This window comes from Mytilus galloprovincialis, chromosome 13 (assembly GCF_965363235.1).
Source record: "Mytilus galloprovincialis chromosome 13, xbMytGall1.hap1.1, whole genome shotgun sequence".
Taxonomy (NCBI): domain Eukaryota; kingdom Metazoa; phylum Mollusca; class Bivalvia; order Mytilida; family Mytilidae; genus Mytilus; species Mytilus galloprovincialis.
The window spans coordinates 31,687,462-31,710,425 of NC_134850.1; the positions used below are offsets into that span (position 1 = coordinate 31,687,462).

At 31.5% G+C, this 22,964-nt stretch overlaps 1 protein-coding gene across 3 annotated transcripts in view; it reads right to left on the minus strand.

The window, feature by feature from the left end:
* Positions 1–347: 347 nt before the first annotated feature.
* The window catches only part of LOC143056383 (protein mono-ADP-ribosyltransferase PARP15-like), a 41,867-nt gene continuing 19,250 nt past the window's right edge, over positions 348–22,964 (minus strand). For all 3 annotated transcript variants that reach the window (XM_076229477.1, XM_076229475.1, XM_076229476.1), the window contains 6 exons: positions 22,813–22,935; positions 21,555–21,728; positions 18,913–19,039; positions 12,138–12,377; positions 8,762–9,520; positions 348–6,728 (listed from right to left, as the gene is read on the minus strand). In XM_076229477.1, the coding sequence (XP_076085592.1) occupies positions 6,463–6,728; positions 8,762–9,520; positions 12,138–12,377; positions 18,913–19,039; positions 21,555–21,728; positions 22,813–22,935 (1,689 nt within the window). In that variant the 3' untranslated portion in view covers positions 348–6,462. The remainder of the gene's footprint in view (positions 6,729–8,761; positions 9,521–12,137; positions 12,378–18,912; positions 19,040–21,554; positions 21,729–22,812; positions 22,936–22,964) is intronic.

A 22,964-nucleotide genomic window follows, 5' to 3' on the forward strand; every position in this document is an offset into this window, starting at 1 on the left:
TCATTTCAAATAATCAAAATCTCTAAAAATGATTATAACTGATAAATGTGAAAACAGAAAATGTGTTATGTATATATGGTTTTAACTACTACAACAACTTGTTTAAAAACCACTTATGGCAACTCTAGAAGGATAAGCACAACCTGAATCACATTTAGCATCCATTGTATTAGTTGAGTAGTAAAATTTGTGGGAAAAGTTGAACCAGTAACTCAATTCATAAACAATCTTCACTTGTCTATAGAATCGAAGCAACAAAATTTGATAACTAAAAAAAGTAAAAGATAATGACAAAGAATACTCTATAAACCACTGGTGAAAAAAAACGAATTTAAGCAAAACAGTCATAAAATTTCATGTTTATTGACAGATGATACAATACAATCACAACATTGTGTCAAAACAGTAATTGTGCTTGTTATTTTTGTTTTGAGCTTATTCATTTAAATTCAAATTCAAATACAAGCAATTTTTTTAATTAAATATTCACAATCAATATAATGTAATACAGCTATTTAACATTATAGTAAAAAAATAAATTCATGTGAACAATGGACTTTTTTTTTGGTTTCACAGATAAATGGTCTTGCAATTATTATTTTCTTCCAGCAGTATTTTATGTGACAGTTCTTGTCCATTCGTTTTTGATGCGTTTTGTTATTTGATTTTGCCATGTGGTTGTGGACTTTCCGAATTGGTTTTCCTCTGAGTTCGGTGTTTTTGTGGTTTTGCTTTTTATAATATACAATGTAATTAAGTAAATTAAACTAATCTTAGGGGGAATATGCATTCCTAATTGTACAGGCAAAATTTAAAGTTTGTCAATATTTTAAATACATCTTCTATAAGGCTTTTCAAATTATCAAGTTTTTCCTTACAATAAAATGAAGTACATTATTTGTTCAATCATAAAATCTGAACACCAAACAAACAATAAATTATCCCATCTTATGTTATATGATTACCCAGTCAACAAAATATGGTCTCACATTATTTGGACTTAAACAAAATTATGACTGGAAGGCCTGGGCTCATATATGTATAGCTCAAAGGCGATTCATTTAAACAAAAATCTGAGTAATGGCAATTTTGTTCTTGCATTTGAAACACATGAAATGAAAATGTGACAACCATCATCATTATTATCAATACTTCATATACAGAAAGGCAAAATAAATAATCATACAAATAAAAAAAATTATTGGCAAGCAGAATGTACTAACAGTTTGTAAAATATTTACCCTTTATTTTTGTGACTATACTAAGAAGCCTTAAGCAATCAAGTCTAGATATAGTAAGGAAAGACAACTCATAAATATTTGACATACAATTTAAAATATCAAGACAATGGTATGTGTTCACTTGTTGTTCCATGGTAAATTAATGTTTTGTTTTATCATATTACAATTTGTATGATAATGACTACTATTAATCTAAACAAATAACACATATTCCTTTCAGATTAAAACTTCATATTGCAGGCATATTTTAAATTTATGCAGTTTTGCAAAAACTTCATGGAAAATTCCTTTTTTCTAACATATTTTTAAGATATTTGCAGTAAAATATATCGTCAACAGTACTGACCACTAAAATAATAACATTTACAATAATCATGATACGTGCTACTTAGGAAAGAAATCAACCTTATGGAAGTGTACGTTACACATGTATATGTATGTGACTTTGATTAATTTTGGGACAATCAAAAAAGAAATAAAACACTAAGTTTGGTTGTCTTTTGTGAGATTATTTTGAAATAGTTGCAGACTTTGCATAGATGTTTTTTTTAACCCGCAATATATTAACTGGTGTGTTGATATATATTTGCATAAGGTTTATTTCTATCCACCCAGCTCATATATCAAAAGAGGGACAAAAGATACCAAAGGGACAGTCAAACTCATAAATCTAAAACAAACTGACAATGCCATGGCTAAAAATGAAAAAGACAAACAGAAAAACAATAGTAAACATGACACAACATATATTTGACAAACGTATGCAGATGATTCACACATTTGGTAACTGTCTAAAAATATATGCATGAAAAGTAATAAAAAAAACTTCCAAGCTCTTGATTTCTATAAAACATGTGATCTTAACAATGACATTTGAAACTATATTTTTCTAAAAAAAAAAACACTTTTTTTCACATTATTCAAAAAAATGTGTTGATGAAATGTTTCCAATTTAATACAAGATATTCAAACCGTCGATATGAATTGTTGTCATACTTGGGCAAAATATACAATGCTGTCCATTGTCCTTTTATTATTATAATGTGAACAATATAATAAAAATCACCACATTTATATCAAACATTTTTTCTTTAAAAATATATTTTATTATCAAAATAACAAATATATAAAAAGAATCAGGCACAATATATAACTTAAAGTTGTTGTCTCCTTACAGATATATAACATGAACATTTTTTATGGTAATGAAAAGCTAACAAATAAATAGTAACATACAACTAATGAAAAACTGGCCTCTATAACAGAACACTTTAAAAAAGGACAACAATGAAAATTTGGAAAAATCAATTCTTTAAAAAGCTATGGGGGCCTCGGTGGCCAAGTGGTCTAAGTAGTTCTACTACTGTAACACTAGCCAGTCAACACTGAGGTTGTGAGTTTGAACCCCGCTTGTGCGGGTGCACTTCACTATAATCTTAATTGACTAGGAAACAGTTTTCCTTATGAAGGTCAGTGGTTTTTCCTCCTGCTTCCTCAACCCATAAATACTGACCACCAAGAAATATTCCAAAGTGGCACTTAAAAGTGGTGTTAAAACACCAAAAATTCACAATGAATTAAATAGCTTTACATTTTTGAAAACAAATTATTTCTCTAAATAAGATGACATTTAAAGAATTTTTTGAAATGTTGGATAAATTTTTGATAACTCATATGTAGATGAAACAGCAGTTTTTTCGATTTAAACTATGCTTTAAGATTTTTAATTATCCAATTCAAAACTACTTTTTACCATTTTACTGCATTTATCATAAAATGCATCCTATCTTAAAAATTGAATTCTAAATTCTATTTCTCCAATTGGCATCCTTAATGCATCCTATTAAGGTGGTACCTAACACTACAGGGAGATAACTCTGTAAAATCAGCTAAACGTTTTAATTACGTTGTGTTGTAAAAGGAATGTTAAGCTTCTCAATGATCAAAATTGGTGTTTGACAAATTGCTATATAACCAGTGTAATTTTTCTGACAAAATGGTTGGTTCAAAAATTTTTAAACTTTTATATTTTTGTTAAAGTGTCAAAGTAAATACTTTGACAAAATTTTATGAAAATTAAACGAGCCAAATTAATTTTAGTGAAAGTGTTGGGTACCACCTTAAGATAATAAATTAAATAAAAACAACTAATAATTGTAACTACTGTGCTGATAAATATAGGTATACATTATTGAGAAAACAACCACATTGACATATCAAATTCCTAATAATATATTTATACATTCAATATACTGAATTCACTGGCAGTCAAGTATATTTTGTTATTTTAAGCAAAAATCTCCAGTCTATTCTAATAAAACATCAGATAGGTTAGTCTATAATGAGCACTTATTCCAAAACCAATGAACAAAAATTTTACACTGGTCATTATACATGAAATGGGATTTAGGTTAAAACAAGGAATTATTTAAATCTGGAAAAAGGAGTAGGTCCGGTAAGGACCAATTTTGGCCTCAAATTTCAGGTTCATCTGACGAAAGATTTTGACCACTTTTTAAACACTTAAGTGTCTATTTTATTTGAATTAATTAGTGTATGTGAAAGATTTTAACAGATTTAGTCATTAAAAACGATCCGATTCAAGCTCAAATATGAAAAATCTACCTAATATGCCGAAAAATGTCACTTTTCAGATGGTTTTTGGTAAAAATGAAAGTGGCCGCATCCGTGTTCATCCTCAACCTTTATATATGTTATGTATTATCATAAAATACAACTTACTTTTCAATATTAAGGATGAACACGAATGTGGCCACTTTCGTTTTACACGAAAACCGTCTAAAATTTAACTAAAATGCTAGAATTATGAGGATTTCAGTAATTTAGCATGACTTAATGGTGCTAGTACCGGATATATGTGCATTGTATTGTCAAAAACAGCCCATATTTATGTAGCAGAAGCATTCTACTGTCCAATAAATAACTAAAGGTTTACATTTTAACAATTTTGTAAAACTGCTATATTTTGGGGCCAAAAAGGGGTCTTACTGAACCTACTCCTTTGAATACTGGAAAATTGATTAGAAATGTATGATGAAAACTTTACCAACTAAAAAGGGTTTATTTTATTTATTAGCCCGTGATGCTGGCATGGCTAAAGTTAATTTTACTTTCACTATCATTTCAGTATGTATGAATTAACTAAACCCCCCCTTAGCAATGCGCAGTACATGGCTAACCCTATTTAGTTGGGTTAGTTTTCATCATAAATTTCTCATCAATTTTTTTAGAATTCAAAATTATTCAAGATTCAAACAATTTCTTGTTTCAAGGACTTTCCATTCAGATGGAATTTTTTTTATGAACTAATTATAGTAGACCTGCTACATATAACTGAACAATGGTCATCGCTCCATGAAAAGGTCATAAAGCCTTGAAGGTAATGTGAGCTCTGTCAGATAGGCATGTACATTTGCATATCTATCAAAGCTTCCAGGAACAAATTATAGTAGTCCTGCTACATATATTGTACAGTGGAAACAAACAATCACAAAAGATTGATCATTGATCATTGACATATGAAAATGAGGTAGAGATGAATGGACCATTCATTGCCCTTTATAAGGAAAAATGCAAATTATAATGATTTTATTAAGAACAAATTTCTGCATCCAATTTGCATATTTCAATAAAAATCACAGCCTGATCATTTGCAAATTAGTTGTGATCCAAGATGGTGAAATTCTCTCATATGGAAAAGAGACAAAAAGTGGGAAAAAATAATCCCCCTGAAAGATGACAAATAAATCAACAATAACACACATTTAAATGACTTTTCTTATTCACAAACTATTTTGCAGGCAATGCACAACACACATCCATGGTTTTTATTGAAAAATATCATGAATAAAAATGGCAATTATTTTAAGTACTAAAGAGATTATGTACTGAGATCAAAACAATAAAGTGATAATGTACATGATAGATAAACAATTATATGTATGCAAAACTAATTTTCTAGTTGAAAAATACTTATATGATGATATTCCTAAATTAAAAAAATAATAGAACCATTACATAGCAACACAAGATATAGATAGACATATTTTACATTGTTTTCAAACTTGCTTGATATGATTATGAAGTATTTGTACTTAATAAACATGTTCCAAATTTGGGTTGAAAAGATGAAATTCATGAAATTCATGGAGATTATTTGAACACTTTTCAAAATTACCTCTTTTTCAACCATCCTTAATTTTTGAAAAAAATATACAAAATAGAAATCCTAATAATGTTTTCAACTTTATAACATATGAATGACTTTCTGAAACTCACTGAAATAATATCGAATTGAATTCATAACATCATTAGATAACAACTAAAAAAATTGATACAACAATAAAGAATTTGTAAAGAGTTTTCCAAAACCTTGTGTTTTGCTAGTGATTGCTGTGGTGAATGATTGAAATAATATATGGCACAAAGATGTAAGATTGATAAGGCTACAAAATGGCCCCCTTTTTTCCTTAAAACTTTAATTTAGTATTTAATGGTTATTTTCACAATACAAAGTTAAAGCAATGACTAGATAGAAAATTTGTTTCTGTTTTAGAAATTCAAGTTTCAGTTTTCTTTTTTAAAGATACAATTATCTTCATTCCAATCAAATTCAATGAAAACTGGTCAATTTCTTTTGGTCCTCAGGGATGGAAATTTGTAGCGCATGCAGAAAAAAAATGCTTGTTACATTGTGTGTTTTATAATTAGTAGTTTATTTGGCATGAATTTTTAGTTTGTTGTTCCTTTTGGTACCAAGGCAAAAATTTAGCTGAAATCCAAGCGATTCTGTAAAACTTTTCCAAATACCGTACTCTTTTTTGGTCTATTTGAGTTTTGACTGCAAACTTTTATTAGAAAATTCTTCCAGAATTGCTCAACTTCACATTTTCAAATGTTTATTAGTCTTAAAATAAGGAGCAAAATATGGCCCTTATGAACCCCCTTCTGTTTTATCAAACTGATTTAAAAAGACAGATTGTCTAAAACTCATGTCCAGTAAAAATTTGAATTTTTGGTTGTTAATTACTAGTGAATATAAATATATGGACTTCAAAACTGATAATAATCACATTATTAACACTTTGTCTGCTGATTTAATTTTTTTCCACAGGTTACTGTGGCCAAGGAAAAATTGTATGCTCAGATTCCCCCTGCCTGAATTAATTTCATGACCATTGCTTTAAGAAAACACATTTTTTTATCTGACTCTGTCATAAGTTATAAGATATTCTGGATAACACTGTTCACTTCTGTATACTATAAATTCTCTGAACAACCATTTCCCATCAGCTACAACTGAGTCAAATAGAGTATGATGGCCTTTTGTACAATCTGTTTTCAGACAATCAGCACATGGTGGTGTTTTGAACTGTTTAGCCTCTTTTGTGACATACATATTTCCAAGCAACAGTCTCGTCAATAACATTTTTCTATCTTTATTTTGCCTTTTTGATGAAGATTCATCTGGAAAAAAAACAGCATGATGAAAAAAAACAGCATGCAGAAACATCATGTAATCATAATAATTGATAAAAATCTTCCCCAGAGCATCTATCACGATGCTCAGCATAAGAGCTTTGTGAAAATTGTGTTCAAACCAGTTTGACCTTGCCTCAATAACTATGACCCTGAATTATAAATGAAAACATGTTTTATTGAGGTTGATAACTTGGTTGGCTTGTTGAAAAAAAAGAGCTGTTGTTTTTCTTCAACAATGCTTTGAGGAATCGCCTGACGTTTTTCAGCATTTTTAAAATCTGTTTCATACGGAAATGACAGGGCGTATGAATAGGAAAATAGACGTAGTCATTGTGAGTATTTTAAAATTTGTTTCTATGCCTCTTTTAGTGTAATTGTGCGCTTTAAAATAAGAAAAATACAGTTGAAATGTCGTTCACAATGGGGAAATTAATGGCGTCTTCCATGGAGCAACATGTGTTTAACGGCTGTTTATTTCAATGTTTAACGTTTAGACAAAGGCCTTCTCCTGTGAAAATTATAAATTTTTATTCTGTGACCTCATTTGGGATCATTTGCATATCAATGCGGATATTCAGGGAGCATTTATTCCAACATTTCATTGAAAGTTGTCATTTGTAGATTCTAATGCGCTAACCTTATTGTTGCTTCGTTTATGAACAAAAAATATACACCAGCAGACAGTGAGACTGAGAAAACAGTTTTTTGTGAATGGAACAAGGTATAAAATGTTTCTTATTGTATCCCTGCAGACATTTAAGAACATGCAAGTCTTCAAACTTACACTCCCAAGTATGCAGACCAAAATTTTAAAAGTCTAGTCACAGCAGGCTGGATAAAAATAAATCATGAAATACATAAGCTAATACATGTGTATGTCCAGTCTTTTTACTTTGATATATATTGGAATAAAATGGGAAAAGAGATTAAATCTTGAAAATTGCAGATAACTGGTATTGCAAAGTAGCAAAATAGAAGAACAATATTTTAATGTGAATGGAAAAGAAACTCCAGCTCCAGTTTAATGAAATATATATATTTTCAATTAATACCTCAGAAATTAAAGGGAAATATCTTATTAATATCTTATTTATGGAAGGCTTTAAGGGAAAGCTTTCTTTACTGGATTGAACTGGATTGAACGTCTCTATGACATTACCGAAATTGCATGAGACCATCTACTGCCGAATTGATTTCAATAAAAGTGTGTGACATTTTTTAAACTGACGTGTTGATGCTTTTCCTGGAGCTGTCGTGCGATTAAACATCAATGAGTGAATATTACATGAACTGTTCTGTTGTATTTTTCCCGTTAATAACTTTAAAATATATATTTAATTTGAATAAAGATATTGAAGAATTGAGTCCATTTGTCAAAAAACGGAACTTTTTAGCAGAGAAGACTCTTTGTAAAGAATTATATTTGCACATTTTCCAGTAAAATACCTTCATTAAACAATTCGGCAACGACATATTTTAATTATTAAAACAGTTGAATAAAGGAAAGTATATACCGTATCCTAATTTTCTAATCAAAAAGTAATTTTTACTGAAAATTAAGTCACTGAGAACATATTTGAAATATCATATCATACATATAAACCAATTGCCATTGCAAAGCTAGAACAGAAAGAACACTTCTCAAACTTTGTATTTTTTTAACAAGTTTTTCACACAATGTGGATAAAAAAGAACAGGACTTATGTGCAAGATTCCAAAGACCTTCAAAAATTGGGTCAGAGAAATTGACAGTTGTGATGCATTAGTCATTTGAGGATATGAAAAACCTTTACAATAAATTATTCATGTACATGTATATATGTTTCAACCAGTAAACTAGTGAGTTTAATACTACATACAGTTCTTTTGTAAGAATATCGTTATTAAATGGAGCTGATTTCTGTTCAGTCCTTTTATGCAAGTTAAATAAGAAAGCTTGTGACAAACCAATTAAGGTGCAAGATGATAGGTTGCTATGATGCAAATTGAAGTTTACTGAAACCTAAAGAAAGGTTTACCTGCATACTGATCAGCCTTCGTTGATGATTCAGCGGCATAAATTCCACGTCCAAACATGCCTTTATCTCCCCCTAATCTGTCATCCAGTCCTTTGTTTATAATGTTGTCAACATACTGATCGGAAGTTCCATGGAAAAACCAATGTTCATTTGCATAAGAAGCTAAGTCTAAATCAGCTGTCATGGAACGATGAGCTGTTTTGATTGGTCCACTAGATATTTTATTCCCTCCAGCATATACTTTTTCAAGAGCAGTACATGTTTTACCATCTGCAAGTCGTCTATAAAATTTCTTTTTTGTTGTTAGATATTTGTCAAATAGACCATAGTTTTCAATTCTTTCAATTTTTGTAACATTGATACTAGAATGACTTAGATTTTTGGCATCAGCACCATGTCCAACTTTAGCTGCATCCCAGGTCTTTATAACTAGTTGAATAATGTTTTTATACATTGGATCTTCACTTCCAATAGTAACTCTTTTTGCTTTATCACCTAAAATGGCACCCTTCCCTTTCGAAATTATTTGACGTAGATAACCTTGAAAATGTTTCCAGTATGCTGGAACATCAGCTTCATCACACTGTTGTAACCAATATCCAGGAGTTCCTTTCTTGTTACCACTTTGATGATTACTGTTTCTTCCGGAGGGACTCACTGCGTGACTATCTGTTTTATCATTTAGCAAAATTTCTAATATTTGAGTTTTGGTTCCTTTTACATTATCCTTCTGACCTTTAAAGGTAAGTGTGTCACGATCTAAAATAAAAATTCCCATCTCAATGAGGTATCAAAACCATATGTATATTATAGTGATATTGCACAAATAAATCATGGCACTGAGAGAGATGAGGCATTTTTCCTGCAATCAAACTTATGTTATGACTTAAAATTTCATTTTTCAGGCAAACAGGCCACATGTTTTTTTTTTATTATTTGTAGTTATTGGCTTTAACCAAGCTTTTTGTAACTGCAAGTACTCTTGTATGTGTGCTTTGTGTCTTTTGTGTTTTTTTTTTGTTTTTTTTTTTAAATTTGAATTGATCTGATAATTTCAGCACTTTTTAAAGTTTGTTTTTATAGTTTGTTCTTATGTTGTTTTGTTAAACCACTGTCCCATGTTAGGTGGAGAGTTTAGCAAAAGAAAACGTTTTGAACATGGTTACATTAAGTATGTGCCTGTCCTAATTTAGAAGCCTGTACCCAGTATTTCATTTGTTGTTGTTTGTTAATGTACATTAGATTTTTTTTTTAGTTTAAAAGTTTGTACATAAAAGAGGCCATCAATATATCATCGTTTCAATCATTTTACTTTTGTCATTTTGGTGCAATTTATAGCGGTATGGATTTTGATCATTGTTGAAGGCCATACCTTCACCTACATTCACCTATGGTCATCAACTTCTACTGCGACTAGAGATTAAATGAAGTATAAATTAATAACTATAGCTTAATGTATGGCCTTCAACAATGATCAAAACCCATCTAAGCTTACATCTGAAAGATGAAGCTTGTTTTGTTACGAGTTCTGTCTGGAAAACAATTTTTTGGTGTTTTTTGCTTTTTGTTTGGCTTTTGCATTGTTTTGGTATAAATTATTTTATGAAGAAAACCTGGATACCTTGAAATAGATTTTTCAAATGAAAAACATCAGCTATAAAATGCGAAATACCTTCATTGTTTAGTAAATAAGCAACAACTTGTTGACACATAAAACAGTCATATGAATCATAAGAGATGCTGTGTATACATCAATCAAACAGCAAGCCAACAACACAAAACTGAACGGTAGGAAATTTGCTGTTTTATGTTTGTTGTATTCTAGGAAAATCTCAGTGTTAAAATGTACGCTTCTGTTCACGTGCAAGTGGTGGAGTTTCAAAAAAGAGTCTGACTTTTGTTAATATGAAAAAAGAAAAAAAAGAAATAATCAAGAAAGCCGAGTTTTTTATTTTCTTTTCTGTTTAACATTTTCCTCTTCGTTTAGTGTTTTCCCCATATTGTAAGTGTCTGCTGAAAACTAGTAAGACCTACTTAGGTAGAGCTGTGCTAATTTTTCAAAATTGTGTGTGTGTTAATTCCTTTGTGTTTTGTTTCGCTTGACACCACCAAGAAGGTATATAGATTATTTGGGGCCCGGTCACAAATACCATACAAGAAAGTAGTACATATTTTAGACAAAATGTAGTTCCTATGTCACGTGTAACTGTAACTTTGTGCAAAAGTAAAAGACAATGGGTAACAAATTGATATCAATTGACAGGCTCCATGTCACAGGGTGACGATAGAACCTGTGACGGAAGTTTCTCGTGAATGATAAAATAAGATATATGAAAGTATGATGGGGCCAATGTTTGCCTTGTTGCCCAGATCAGAAGTACCTGTTCTTATACTATCCATTTTTCGGGAACCAGAGTGCTTTACTTTGTAATATGTTGCTTTTTTTCATCACAGTCAAGTGGGGATCAGATAATTGGCTATGAAATAACTGCCACTTTATTCTAACTTAAGTCGAAATAGCCATCAATGCTTAAAATTGCATAGCGGTTTTATTCCAGAAAACACATTTGAAGCAAGGGCGTGTCTGCAATTCTATATCATTCTGTTTTTTTCTCTCCTTCTCTCAGAAAAATTAAAATAACAGCTAATGTTTAAGTAAGACAATGGCTTTAATTTGCATGGAATATTCGCCACTGGCTGTTAAGCAAAAACAATCAAATCAATCCACTACACTTGATGCAAAAAAACACAGCAGTAGTCACGTAATATGAAGTGTGAAATAGAAGGAGAATCAGATGTTGGTTATACGTTAATTGAACATCAGCCCAATGACAGAAAAAGAAACAACATCTTGAGTCTACGACAAATATTGTTGATATGTCTCGCTCTGAACTATCTGGAATCCATGACAGATATAAATTCAACAGAAACAATCAAAGATCTGCTATTAATACTCAATTCTCTAAATAAAGGGAAAAAAAGGGGGGGGGGGGGTAACCATTAAGTTACGATACACAACCTTTCACGACAATGTACCTGACGTGGAACACACACACGTTTAACAAAAAGTAAATGGGCTTTATTATAAAGCTTATTTTTTTAAATGTTATTTTTAATATCCCCCTTTCATCGTATATCCTAAATAGAACAGAAAAGGGACTACTTTAACAGCTGCAGATCCAGGGGGGGGGGGGGTTCTAGGGGGTGCAAAAATGGGGCAGGATTAACTGATTTGTGAATAAATAATGAATATGACATTATTTGACAGCTTATGTTGGAAGTCTTGTAATAAATACTGCAAGCACAGAGTTTTGGTTATTATTTTCCAATTTACTTGATAGAGTACATGGCTCAATGCTCTACTATAATGACCTACCTTTTTCAATCCAGACATGGTCTTTCATAGCAGCAGAAGTCATTTTCTTCCATGTTTCCTTTGAAATTGATTTTATTTTATCATGTTTATAATCCTCCTCAAACAAGAATGTATCTTTTATTTCTTTAGATAGAATTTTGCGTATCTTTTCTCCCTCGGCTTTTGAAACAGCAAACAACTCCACTGAAATGGCTTGTACAGTCAATTTGGGTCTATCTGATCCATCTTTCGATCCAATAGCTAAAAGTATTTGAAAAAATTTACTCTTATATCTAATAGAGCTTTTTAATGTAAAACAATAGACCACTTTCGAAGTTGTCCTTCACTGGGAAAAAGTCGTCAATTATGCACGCCTTTATGATGTCATTTACCAGATAGAGGGGATCACCTGTATCCCTACACTACTAACATTCATCAAGCATCTTAAAAGGCCAGGATTTTTTTATTTGTTGGTTTATGAATTCTCCCCATGAAAAAATCTGATCAGTCGGTCGAAAAAAAAAACAAATTGTTTGGCTTGATAGTTTGTCATCATTTCTTAAAATTTAGTTCAATGAAATAGTAGTGTTCAGCTGTCATAAACATCGCATGACATCGTCCAATAATTTGCCGTGAAAAAAGAGGGGTTGTGTCCACAGACAAAGATGAAATAAAATCTTCATTTTACAAACGAGAAAAAAAACTAGAGGCTCTCAAGAGCCTGTGTCGCTCACCTTGGTCTATGTGCATATTAACAATAAACACAGATAAATTCATGACAAAATTGAGTTTTGGTGATGGTGATGTGTTTGTAGATCTTTCTTTACTGAATATTCTTGTTGCTACAGTTATCTCTATCTATAATGAACTTGGCCCAGTAATTACAGTGGAAAATATTTCCCAAAAATTTACAAAAATTAACAATAATTTATGAAAATTGTTAACAGTTGACTATAAAGAGCAATAACTCCTTAAGGGGTCAATTGACAATTTTGGTCTTGTTGCCTTATTTGTAGATCTAATTTTGCTGAACATTATTGCTGTTTACAGTTTATCTCTATCTATAATAATATTCAAGATAATAACCAAAATCTGCAAAATTTCCATAAAATTACTAATTCGGGGGCAGCAACCCAACAACAGGTTGTCTAATTTGTTTAAATTTAGGGCAGATAGATCTTGACCTGATAATTAATTTTATTCCTTGTCAGATTTGCTCTTAATGCTTTTGTTTTTGAGTTATAAGCCAAAAACTGCATTTTACCGCTATGTTCTATTTTTAGCCATGGCAGCCATCTTGGTTGGTTGGCGGGGTCACGCCACAATTTTTTTTAACAATATACCTCAATGATGATTGTGGCCAAGTTTGGTTTAATTTGGCCCAGTAGTTTCAGAGGAGAAGATTTTTGTAAAAGATTACAAAAATTTACGAAAAATTGGTCAAAATTGACTATTAAGAGCAATAACTCCTTAAGGGGTCAACTGACCAATTTAGTCATATTAACTTATTTGTAGATCTTACTTTGCCGATCATTATTGCTGATTACATTTTATCTCTTTCTATAATAATATTCAAGATAATAACCAAAATCTTCAAAATTTCCTTCAAATTACTTATTTCAGGGCAGCAACCCAACAACCCGTTGTATGATTCATTTGAAAGTTTCAGGGCAGATAGATTTTCACTTGATGAACGATTTTACTCCATGTCAGATTTGCTCTAAATGCTTTGGTTTCAGAGATATAAGTCAAAATCTACATTTCACCCCTATGTTCTATTTTTAGCCATGGCAGCCATCTTGGTTGGTTGGCCGGGTCACGCCACACATTTTTTAAACTAGATACCCCAAAGATGATTGTGGCCAAGTTTGGATTAATTTGGCCCAGTAGTTTCAGAGAAGATTTTTGTAATAGATTACTAAGATTTACGAAAAATGGTTAAAAATTGACTATAAAGGGCAATAACTCCTAAAGGGGTCAACTGACCATTTCGGTCATGTTGACTTATTTGTAAATCTTACTTTTTTGAACATTATTGCTGTTTATAGCTAATCTCTATCTGTAATAATATTCAAGATAATAACCAAAAACAGCAAAATTTCCTTAAAATTACCAATGCAGGGGCAGCAACCCAACAACCGGTTGTCCGATTCATCTGAAAATTTCAGGGCAGAGAGATCTTGACCTGATAAACAATTTTAACCCTGTCAGATTTGCTCTAAATGCTTTGGTTTTTGAGTTATTAGCCAAAAACTGCATTTTACCCCTATGTTCTATTTTTAGCCATGGCGGCCATGTTTTTTGATGAAATGGGAATTAAAACACAAACTTTATTCTAGATACCCTAGGAATCAATCAGATGAAGATTGGTTTAATTGGTTCAGTAGTGTCAGAGGAGAAGATCTTTGAAATAGTTTACGACGACGACGACGACGGATGGACGATGACGGACGCCAAGTGATGGCAAAAGCTCACATTTCCTTTTAGGAAAGGTGAGCTAAAAAACCCAGATCCACGTAGCTCCTAATCAATTTCAGGAAACTTGGTGAATAATGATCATCAAGCACAAAAACTGATCAAGAAAAAATTGCAAAAATGTCGTACGAGAATAAGTTTCAACACATGTGTCAAAAACGAAATAGACTTGTACACTGAAAAAAATTAGTATATTGGTTCATCAGTTGTCATGCATTCCCGTTTTTTATATACAAATGGACAAATTTTTTTTCTATTATCTATGAAACAAGAAAATTCCAAATGATTTGTTTTTATTTAGTACTTTAACTTGACGTCTTCCACGTTTGGACAAGTCCATTTCCCATTTTACTATGAGATGATGCATTTTACGGAATGATAACAAATACGAGAAACAAACTTATAGTGTAATGGATGTTAAACACAGGTTTTCGTTCTGCAAAATTATTTGCACAAACGACATTTCAAGGTCATTTTTCATTGATTTATCTATTTTAAGGTACATTAATTTGAAGTTTTATTTTTTCACAATAGAAAGTGTTATCAATTCTGTTCGTGTTTAATGCATTTCATTTCATAAACCAGGTGCTCCGCAGGGCGCAGCTTTATACGACCGCAGAGGTCGAACCCTGAACAGTTGGGGCAAGTATGGACAAAACATTTAAGCGTGATACAGCTCTGAATTTGGATTGTGATCAAATTTTTGACATTACATGGGTTTTTTTTACACAAAACAAATGTCAAGATTTTACAAATCAATTAAAGATTTCTTCTTCAAACTTTTTAAATCTAAAATTAAATAGTTGACACAGCATAGGTTTCTGACACAGAATGAATGTGGTCTAATGAACGTAAAAGTTTTTTTTTTAACTTTGAGCAATTCACTATGCTGTTGAATATTAATCCTCTCAAACAAATGTTTGAGGAAATTTTCTTTTTATTTATGAAATCTGAAATGAGAAAATTTAAACCCAACCCACTTTTTTTCCACATCCCCGTTTCCCTTTTTCCAAAACTGATATCAATTCAAATTTTTAATGGAGTTTGCAACAATAACTACTCTTTTAAATACATCATAAAATATTAAAATGTAAAATAAAGTGCTTGTTATCACTGAATGGTAAAGATTGGTTGGTAGTAAAAGTGAATATACATTGTTTATTGTATAAAACAATAAAAAAAACTTCATCAGAAACATTTTATATTGGCAAATTTCCAATGAAGTTATTTACATAAAGTTATTGGCAAATAAAAATAGAAAATGACATCATAGTCATGTCTGGCAAATGTCCAACATACATTATCTAAACACATTTTAGATAAGATAAGGAAAAAAAGCTTCATCAGCAACATTTTATATTGGCAAATTTCCAATGAAGTTATTTACATAAAGTTATTGGCAAATAAAAATAGAAAATGACATCATAGTCATGTCTGGCAAATTTCCAACATATATTATCAACTACTATTCTATACAAAGAAAGATAACTCCAATTGAAAATTAATTGCTATTGCACAATATTGTGCAATTAGATATTTCTTGCTATTGTGCAATACTGTGCAATTGATAATTTCTTGCTATTGCACAATACTTGATATGTAATCCTGATTTGGACCAACTTGAAAACTGGGCCCATAATCAAAAATCAAAGTACATATTTAGATAAAGCATATCAAATAAGCCCAAGAATTTAATTTTTGTTAAAATCAAACTTAGTTTAATTTTGAATCCTTTGGACCTTAATGTAGACCAATTTGAAAACTGGACCAAAAATTAAGAATCTACATACACAGTTAGATTTGGCATATCAAAGAACCCATTTATTCAATTTTTGATGAAATCAAACAAAGTTTAATTTTGGACCCCCATTTGGACCAACTTGAAAACTAGGCCAATAATTAAAAATCTAAGTACATTTTTAAATTCAGCATATCAAAGAACCCCAAGGATTCAATTTTTGTTAAAATCAAACTAAGTTAATTTTGGACCCTTTGGACCTTAATGTAGACCAATTTGAAAACAGGACCAAAAATTAAGAATCAACATACATAGTTAGATTCGGCATATCAAAGAACCCCAATTATTCAATTTTTGATGAAATCACACAAAGTTCAATTTTGCACCCTTTGGGCCCCTTATTCCTAAACTGTTAGGACCAAAACTCCCAAAATCAAACCCAACCTTCCTTTTGTGGTCATAAACCTTGTGTTAAAATTTCATAGATTTCTATTTACTTATACTAAAGTTATGGTGCAAAAACCAAAAATAATGCTTATTTGGGCCCCTTTTTGGCCCCTTATTCATAAACTGTTGTGACCTCAACTCCAAAAATCAATCCCAACCTTCCTTTTGTGGTCATAAACCTTGTGTTAAAATTTCATTGATTTTTATTTACTTATACTACAGTTATTGTGCGAAAACCAAAAATAATGCTTATTTGGGCCCCTTTTTGGCCCCTTATTCATAAACTGTTGTGACCTCAACTCCAAAAATCAATCCCAACCTTTCTTTTGTGGTCATAAACCTTGTGTTAAAATTTCATAGATTTCTATTTACTTATACTAAAGTTATGGTGCAAAAACCAAAAATAATGCTTATTTGGGCCCCTTTTTGGCCCCTTTTTCATAAACTGTTGTGACCTCAACTCCAAAAATCAATCCCAACCTTCCTTTTGTGGTCATAAACCTTGTGTTAAAATTTCATTGATTTTTATTTACTCATACTACAGTTATTGTGCGAAAACCAAGAATAATGCTTATTTGGGCCCTTTTTTGGCCCTTAATTCCTAAACTGTTGGAACCAAAACTCCCAAAATCAACCCCAACCTTCCTTTGGTGGTCATAAACCTTGTGTCAAAATTTCATAGATTTCTATTCACTTAAACTAAAGTTATAGTGCAAAAACCAAGAAAATGCTTATTTGGGCCCTTTTTGGCCCCTAATTCCTAAAATGTTGGGACCAAAACTCCCAAAATCAATCCCAACCTTCCTTTTGTGGTCATAAACCTTGTGTTAAAATTTCATAGATTTCTATTTACTTATACTAAAGTTATGGTGCAAAAACCAAAAATAATGCTTATTTGGGCCCCTTTTTGGCCCCTTATTCATAAACTGTTGTGACCTCAACTCCAAAAATCAATCCCAACCTTCCTTTTGTGGTCATAGACCTTGTGTTAAAATTCATTGATTTTTATTTACTTATACTACAGTTATTGTGCGAAAACCAAGAATAATGCTTATTTGAGCCCTTTTTTGGCCCTTAATTCCTAAACTGTTGGAACCAAAACTCCCAAAATCAATCCCAACCTTCCTTTTGTGGTCATAAACCTTGTGTCAAAATTTCATAGATTTCTATTCACTTAAACTAAAGTTATAGTGCAAAAACCAAGAAAATGCTTATTTGGGCCCTTTTTGGCCCCTAATTCCTAAAATGTTGGGACCAAAACTCCCAAAATCAATCCCAACCTTCCTTTTGTGGTCATAAACCTTGTGTTAAAATTTCACTGATTTCTATTCACTTTTACTAAAGTTAGAGTGCGAAAACTAAAAGTATTCGGACGACGACGACGACGACGCAGACGACGATGCCAACGTGATAGCAATATACGACCAAAAAATTAAAATTTTTGCGGCCGTATAAAAAAAGAATATTTTATTTATTTTTCAGGGATAATGTGTCATTGGGAATAAAAAAGCATGAAAAGTCATTTTTCCCCCTGCAAATCGGCAAAATCGGGTCGGCGGATTCATAAATCAACAAATTAAAAAACACTGGCCTTAGAGATCGTCATTTTGCAGGATAAACTAGAAACAATGTTTGTTCCGTAGGTACTTAATGGCAATTCCCTAATAATAGCATGGCTGACTGCCAATTATAGAATTCAATTCACCAAATAATTCGTGCAATATAGCATCATACCACTAGCTCAACATGGGAATGGAAGTGATGATGCCCCTAAACGCACGAATGATGTTCACTAAAACCAAAGTTTTGACTGAAATGCATTGAACTCGAAAAATGTCTATTCAAACAATTAAAAAAAAAAGCCAGATTCATGTACAAAACAATAAAACAAAAACAAATATGATATATATACACAAAAAACAAATTTAACACCTTTTTTCCTGAAAAAAGTATGAACAAATAACAAGGTTTTTATAAGATTTTTCAAAAATAGTTTTTTAAACCATATGTAATTACGAAATTATGGAGGGAAAATAAGGTGTTAACAGTCAAACTTTTTAATGGTACAACATGAATAACACTAGAGGATTTCAAATATCTGACAAAAAGTCAAACACAATAAAGTATCATACTTACCCTCTTTACTATCTGATGGTGAGCTGTCATGTCTATGGCGATCATATATGACAGATTCTGATAGTCTATCTAACTTTTCTTTGAATGCACCAACAGTCGCAGAATCAAAGATTACAAACTTTATTTTCTAAAAATAGAAGAAATAAGATCTATTATTTTTTGAAGATATCTTTTTTCTTTCTTTTTTTATTTTATTTCAGGTGTGCATTTAAATAAAGTTGAAGTTAATATGATATCACTTTTTCATGATAAGAAAAAAGATGATTTTTGTGATGCCATAGAAAAGTCCCAATCTGTTGAAGCAGATCTTCAATGAAGTATTAAAGCTCAAATTCTGCTTGTTAAGACTTTTCTTAACTTTAGATCTCAGGCCACGGTTTTTTAATTTGTTGGTTTACGGATTTTCTCCATGAAAAAGTCGGGTCGGTCGGTCGGGAAAAAAATAAAAACAAGAATGTGTCCAAAGTACACGAATGCCCAACTCGCACTATCATTTTCCATGTTCAATGGACCGTGAAATTGGATAAAAAATATAATAAGGCAATTAAAATTAGAAAGATAATATCATAGGGAACATGTGTACTAAGTTTCAAGTTGATTGGACTTCAACTTCATCAAAAACTACCTTGACCAAAAACTTTAACCTGAAGCGGGACAGACGGACGAACGAACAGACGAACGAACGGACAGACAGACAGACAGACGGACGAACGGACGCACAGACCAGAAAACATAATGCCCCTCTACTATCGTAGGTGGGGCATAAAAATACCTTTCAAGACAGAAAACTGATATGCAAAATAAATATATATTTCACCTTTCTAATAATATGTTTGTTATCCTATTTTGTCATCATTTCTTAAATTTTAGTTTAATGAAATATTATTGCTCAGTTGTAATAAAAATTGCATGACATTGCCTAATAATTTCCCGTAAAAAAGGGGGTGCACTGACAAAGACGTAATTAAATTTCATAAAGGAAGACAAATTCACATAGCTCTTAATCAATTCCAGAAAACTTGGTGAATAATGATCTTCAAGAACGAAAACTGATAAAGAAATAAATGTAAAAGCGTGGTAAGAAAATAATTTTCAACACACGCGTCAAAAATGTAATAGACTCGTCCACTGGAAAAAACGAGAATATCGGGTTAATCTGTTGTCACGCATTCCCGTTTTTATCCAAATGGACGAAATTTTTTTATTATCTATGAAACAAGAAAATTTTAAATGATCTGTTAATATTCAGTACTTTAACTTGATGTCCTGAACTTCCACCTGTCCACATTTGGACAAGTCTATTTCTATGAGAAGATGCATCTTACGGACTGTTGACAAATAAGAGAAACGTACTTATTGTGTAATTGGTTTTAAACACGGGTTTCGTTCCACAAAAATATTTGTCCAAACGACATGTCAAGGTCATTAATAATTGATTTATCTATTTTTAGAAACGTAAACTGGAAGTTTCATTTTTTCACAACAGAAAGTGTTATCAATTCTGTTAGTGATTAATGCATTTCATTTTATAAAAAAAGGCTAATTTATTTATTTTTCAGGGGTAATGCATTTGTTAGGGTCGGCGGGAATAAAAAAGTATGAAAAGTCAATTATTTTTGTTCTGGAAATAGGCAAAATCAGGTCGGCAGATCCGTAAACCAACAAATTAAAAAATCCTGGCCTCATATAGAGACACATTTTGGTAAAAATATAGCATTCTTTCAGGGATACCTAAATATCTTTAATTCCAGAGTCAGGATAAGTGTAAAGCCTAAACTCCAACAATTAATGAATGTCCAATACTTAAATCTTGAAAAAAGTCCTTCTGGCAATCCTAGTAAGCATTAGTTTCAGAAAGTCAACCTTGAAAGCAAGAAACTAAAATGACTTAAATAGATCAGTGGTCACTTTTGCCATCACAAATCTAATTTAAAAAAAATTACAACTTGTATTGTGGTCAGTATAAAAGATTTGCTAACCTACTTCTTTACCATCACATCAGTTTAATCACAAGATATAAGTATGAAGTAATTTAATACTTGTGTCAATCAAAATTTCAGATTTTTATGCCCCACCTACGATAGTAGAGGGGCATTATGTTTTCTGGTCTGTGGCTCCGTTCGTTCGTTCGTCCATCCGTTCATTCGTTCGTTTGTTCGTCCTGCTTCAGGTTAAAGTATTTGGTCAATGTCGTTTTTGATGAAGGTGAAGTTCAAACAACTTATAACTTGGTACACTTGTTGCTTATGATATGATCTTTCTAATTTTAAAGCCAAATTATACTTTTGACCCCAATTTTACGGTCCATTGGACATAGAAAATGAAAGAGGGAGTTTCAGGTTAAAGTTTTTGGTCAAGGTAGTTTTTGATGAAGCTGAAGTCCAATCAACTTATAACTTGGTACACTTGTTGCTTATGATATGATCTTTCTAATTTTACTGCAAATTTAGATTTTTTATCCAATTTCACGGTCCATTGGACAGGGAAATTGATAGTGCGAGTGGGGCATCCGTGTACTTAGGACACATTCTTGTTTTCCGGTTGAAATGGTATCTAGCTATGGGTTTAGATCAATCAAAAAGTTTTAAAAAAAATTTCTAACTTGTAACAATACAGATGTTAAAAAAATGGTTGGAACTTACCGTGATACATTTTGATCTCTGAGCTGTGACCTTGGCCTCAGAAACAAGACAATTTACAACTTCATGGACGGGATATTTAAGTAGCTGTCCAGTTCCTACTGCAGAAAAGGCCACACAATCATGGTTCCTAATGCTACACTGCCTCAAACAATCTCTAATTGCTTTATACAAAATCTGTAAAATCAGAAGATAATTATATGGTGGTACAATTCATAGGTATAAAAGTAAACAGACTAACAAAGAAGTAACATGAGTGTACAAGTGTCTTGTTTTTATGTTAAAAGTCTTAAAGATGAAGGATTTACTACAAGTATACATAAAATAAACATTTTTTAAAAAACAATGAAATTGAGATCAAGGTAAGATTATACCTACTTGACAGATATGTACACCTAACAATCAGTCCATACACCAAATATAGTTGACCAACCACTTATAGTTTTTAAATAAAGGGACAATGTGCCCATGGGACATAGATGATGCCCTAACTTGCATAAAAGGTGTACTCAAGAATGGTAAAAGTAATGCAATCCAAATTCAAACTTGATCTGTGTTTTGTGGTAAAAAGTATTGTGTGTAAATTTCATAACATTAAGTTGAGGCAAAATTAAGTAAGAGAATAGAAACTAAAATTTGGATGTACTGACTTGCAGACAGGCAAGAGTAACACTTAACGCCCCCTTCGTTGTGGTTGGGGCAAACAAACATACCAAAACACTTAACTTTTACCAAAGAACAATGAAAATATAAAGGCCAAGGTCAAATAATATTTACCAGACAGACATGTACACCAAAGAATGATTTCATGTACCAAATATCTATTGCTTATTGAACTTGAAAAAGACACTAAAATATAAAAACTTAAAATTGACCAATGAACTTAGTGGATATGATTTTAAGATCAGATGAAGCATGCCAAATTGAAGTACATGTTGTTGCTGCACAATGAAAATGTGGTCAAGGACAATGGACATTTGAGAGACAGAAACCTTGTAACATAAGTTATCTGCATACAAGGTATGAAGCATCACAGATTTCTATCTTCTGAAATATAAAGTTTTATACAAAAAGTTTACACAGACATCAACCATACCATAGAGTTTTCGCAGGTGAGACAAAATCATCTTGAACGGCATTGAAAGAGTAACACAAAGTGCTTCAACAGTGAAAATAACTCAATCGTCTTTTTGATTGCGGAAAAATATTTCATGTATTTTTAGGATACGCAGAATAAAGGTGGATCTCAAAATATTATTACCGATTTGTCACCAGTCCATTTTGGTATTTCAAGATGGCAGACTTCTCTACACTTTAGTCCAGGTGATTTGTCGGTAAATATAACACTTCTGGTTTCTTCTCCTTTTTTTGCTTGAACATATTTCTACAATGAAAAAGTTACATTACATGTAC